The 3,885-nt window shown below is 48.2% G+C and overlaps 1 protein-coding gene across 1 annotated transcript; it reads right to left on the reverse strand.

The window, feature by feature from the left end:
- Positions 1 to 553: 553 nt before the first annotated feature.
- On the reverse strand, positions 554 to 2,443 carry LOC138150559 (polyadenylate-binding protein 1-like). The gene has a single exon (XM_069073989.1). The coding sequence runs from the start codon at positions 2,426 to 2,428 to the stop codon at positions 554 to 556; it is 1,875 nt and encodes a 624-aa protein (XP_068930090.1). The 5' UTR covers positions 2,429 to 2,443.
- Positions 2,444 to 3,885: the final 1,442 nt, after the last annotated feature.

A 3,885-nucleotide genomic window follows, 5' to 3' on the forward strand; every position in this document is an offset into this window, starting at 1 on the left:
ATCTTGGACACTAGTCCTAAAATCAATCTTTTACCTCCTCTTTACTAGGATAAAAGTAATCTAGAAACATGAGCTTAAACATAACTGGTTCTGGTTTAGGTAGTCCATTTAAAAGGCTTCAACATGGGACAGCCAGGTAGCACAGCGAGTAAGAGCACCAGCTCCACTGTTGGGATGACCCAGGGGATTGAATCCCGGCTCAGACACTTAGCACCCACCCAGAAACACCTGGCCGTGTAACCTTGAGCAAGTTACTTAACCCCAATTGCTTAGGGGAGGCCAGTTGGCTCAGCAAGTAAGAGCACCGGCTCCAGTGTTGGGATGACCTGGGGATCAAATCTGGGCTCAGACACTTAGCATCCACCCAGAAACACCTGGCCGTGTAACCTTGAGCAAGTTACTTAATCCTGATTGCTTAAAAAAAGAGACTTCAACACACCATGCTTAGCTTTTTTTTTTTTAATTTCACATTTGCATTTTTTTTTGCAACCTCAAAGTTTTTTCATGTTTGTATACTTTTCTTTGCTGACACAGTTGCTCCCATCTTATGATGTTATGTTGTCTTTTTAAATTGGTGCTCTGCCCAGGGCACTTCTTTCTGGGAAGCTTCTTTGGCTTGGTGAGCCTGTAGGACTCCCATAGCTTCACTGACCTTGGAACAGAGAAATTCGGGAGATTCAAACATGTGAAGAAGCTCCGAGTTGTCAATGTCCAATGTGATTTTGCCAGTCAGAGTAGGATGAATGTCTTGAATGAGAGGGAACAGCCATTCCCCCAATATCTGCTTTTGCTCTTGTGGAAGGGCAGATGGTAGCATAGAAGCTGTTAAAGTTTCTTGCCTTGTTATGTGCACCAGTGGCTGATGGGTCATTGTGGGAATAGTTGGCGGTATACTAAGAGGTTGCTGAGGATGGTTGTGGACATCAACAGCATATTTATACTTCGGAACTGCATGCACAGGAATGCACGTAGCTCTTGTGGGACACAGTGGTTCCAACAACTGTGATGGGGAGGTAACCCTTGGAGTTGCTTCCATTCTTGGAATCCGTGAAGTTGTCTGCAGAGGACTGAAGTATCGTCTAGGAATTGTTGGGCAGATAGCCCCCATTATGGTCTGGTATGAGTGAGGTCTGATACTCTGATCAGTCCAGTGAGGTCTTGATCTCAGCTGAGCAAGTTGGCTGACAGAATAGTACTCTGCCTGGCTCTGGCTTTGTGGAAAAGGTGTCAAGATGTAACCGGAAGGAGCTACTGGCTGGTATGGACTGAGCACGGGGCTGGGTATGGATCTGACATGAGCTATTCTCTGCACATATTGGTTTGTAAGGTGAACCTTGTGCTCCTCTTTCCGTTGGGCTAAAGAGACATACAGTGGCTTACTTGCCACAAGTCTGACATTCATTTCTGTGACTGCTTTGGCAGCTTCTTCTGGAGAGGAGAAACAGACAAAGACAAATCCTTTACTGCAGCCATTCTCTGTCATAACTTTAGCACTAGTGATTGTTCCGAAAGACGAAAACTCATTTCTTAGACGTTCATCATCAATGTCATTGTCAAGGTTTTTTACATATAGATTAACACCCTGATATCTGCCGATCCTATCATGCTTCGTTTGTTCAAAATGTTGCTTGAGTTCTGTCTGTCTCCTTTTTTTCTGAGCTCGGCCAACATAAATCTGCTTTCCATTGAGCTCCTTGCCATTCATTTCAGCTACAGCTCTCTGGGCATCTTCATGTCGCTGGAAACTCACGAACCCAAAACCTTTGGACTTTCCACTTTCATCGGCCATCACTTTTACACTCAAAGCAGGTCCAAACTTTCCAAATAGTTCAGTAAGCCTGTCATCATCCATGTCTTCTCCAAAATTCTTGACATAAACATTGGTGAAGTCTCTGGCTCTAGCCCTGAGTTCCAATTCTCTTTCTTTGCGGGATTTAAAATGTCCAACATACAGTTTGAGATTATTCAGAAAGATCCCATTCATTTCCTCAATAGCTCTTTCAGCAGACTCTTGGGTTTCAAAGTGGACAAAGCCATAGCCCTTGGAGCCATTCTCATCACTGATCACCTTACAGGAGAGGATGCTGCCAAAGGTGGAGAAAACTTTGTACAGGGTCTTGTTATCAATGGATTTCTCCAGATTTTTGATGAAAATGTTACCCACACCACTTCTACGAAGGGAGGGGTCACGCTGGGACCACATAATGCAGACAGGCTTACCTTTGATCACGTCCAAATTCATGGTGTCCAGCACCCGCTCTGCATCCTCACGCTTCTGGAAGTTCACATAGGCATAGCCCAGGGAGTGGCGGGTGTTCATGTCCCGGCACAGGTGGATAGACAGGATGGGACCAGCTGGGCTGAACTTCTCGTACAGCATGGCTTCCGTCAAGTCGTGGTGGAGGTCACCCACATAGAGCGATGCCATTGGGTAGCTGGGACCACTTGAGACGCTTTGCACAAGCGAGATCCCCGGAGGTTTGAGGGAGCTGACAGTCAGGTCGATCTCGAACACCCTACCCTCACCCACCCTGGCACCCACGGTCTGGGGAAGATGGGCAGCCATCTGGCCACCAGGGAAGGCCAAGGAAGGAAGGGGGGGTTACCCGGAAGTCTCCACTGCGTCCATGGCGTAGCCGTCTCTGGCAGTGTCATCTCTGGTGGCTGGCTTTGGGGACCCCTTCTGGAGAGTCTGAGGCTCCCGACTCAGTACGGCTGGAGAGGGAGGAGTGAAGATGGGGCTAGCAGAGGGACAAGCATCCGGAGCGGTGGCAGACGTGTCTGCCGTCACCGCGCTCCACGGGAATCAAAGCAGTGGCTGCGTCCGGCCTTTGGGACGTTGGGTTGCTGCGGGGGAGCGTGTCGAGGGCTAGGCCGGAAGAAGCAGTGCCGGGAGCAGGAAGCAGCTGCTGCTGTGGATAGGCTTGAGACGGGAAAGACACTGGCAGCCCAGGGAGGGGCTTAATAAGGGGGCCAGAGGGGAGCGTGTCATAAAGAGGGGAGGGGCCTACGTCACAGAGACCTTGGCTTGTGACGCCAAGACTGCGGCGCTTCGTTGACTGGCAACAGCGCAGGAGCGCCCAGAGGTTTGATTAGGGTGTCTGTGCCTTCCTCTGGTTGGCTCACGTTCTTTGTGTTTCGACCCTAACGAGGCTGGGGAGCCTGCGGCCTTCTTGGGCCTCGGCTGAGCCTTTGGACAGAGTCCAAGTTTGACAGAACCAATCCTTTTATGAAGGGGAATCTACTGCAAGAAGGGGCCTTTGGGGCCATATACTTCAGCACCCCCACCCCACCCCTCTCATTTTTCAGAGGAGGAAACTGAGACCCAGGGTTTTTTTTTTTCTTTTTTTTGAGAGGGGAAGGTAGGGCAATTGGGGTTAAGTGACTTGCCTAAGGTCACAGGGCTAGTTTGTGTGTGTGTGTGTGTGTGTGTGTGTATTAAGTGTCTGAGGCCACATTTGAACTCAGGTCCTCCTGACTTCAGGGCTAATGCTTTATTCACTGCACCCACCCAGCTGCCCCAACTCTTCCTCTTTTGTTCAGCTTTGAGGCAAATACCCCTAGTATTTGCCAACTAAATAATGACACTCTAAAGATCTTTAAACAAATCTCTCTTAGTATAAAAACAAATTAAAACACTTTCAGGCTAGATTTCCAACAATGGGATTATGGAGTCAGAGTTCTTTTCCTAATCTATTGTATTCTGCCAGATTGTCCTCCAAAAAGATATTAAAAGTTTGAAATTTCACCAACAGTGCCTGATTGTGTACTCCTTTCTCCACAACTCTGACATTGAGTTTCATGGCTTTCATTGTTTTGGCCAATTTGATAATGTGATTGTGTGTGTGTGTGTGTGTGTGTGTGTGTGTGTGTGTGTGTGTGTGT

Source organism: Petaurus breviceps, unplaced genomic scaffold (assembly GCF_028583685.1).
Source record: "Petaurus breviceps papuanus isolate PSGF00001 unplaced genomic scaffold, PetGlider_PUasm1.0 90881, whole genome shotgun sequence".
NCBI lineage: Eukaryota > Metazoa > Chordata > Mammalia > Diprotodontia > Petauridae > Petaurus > Petaurus breviceps.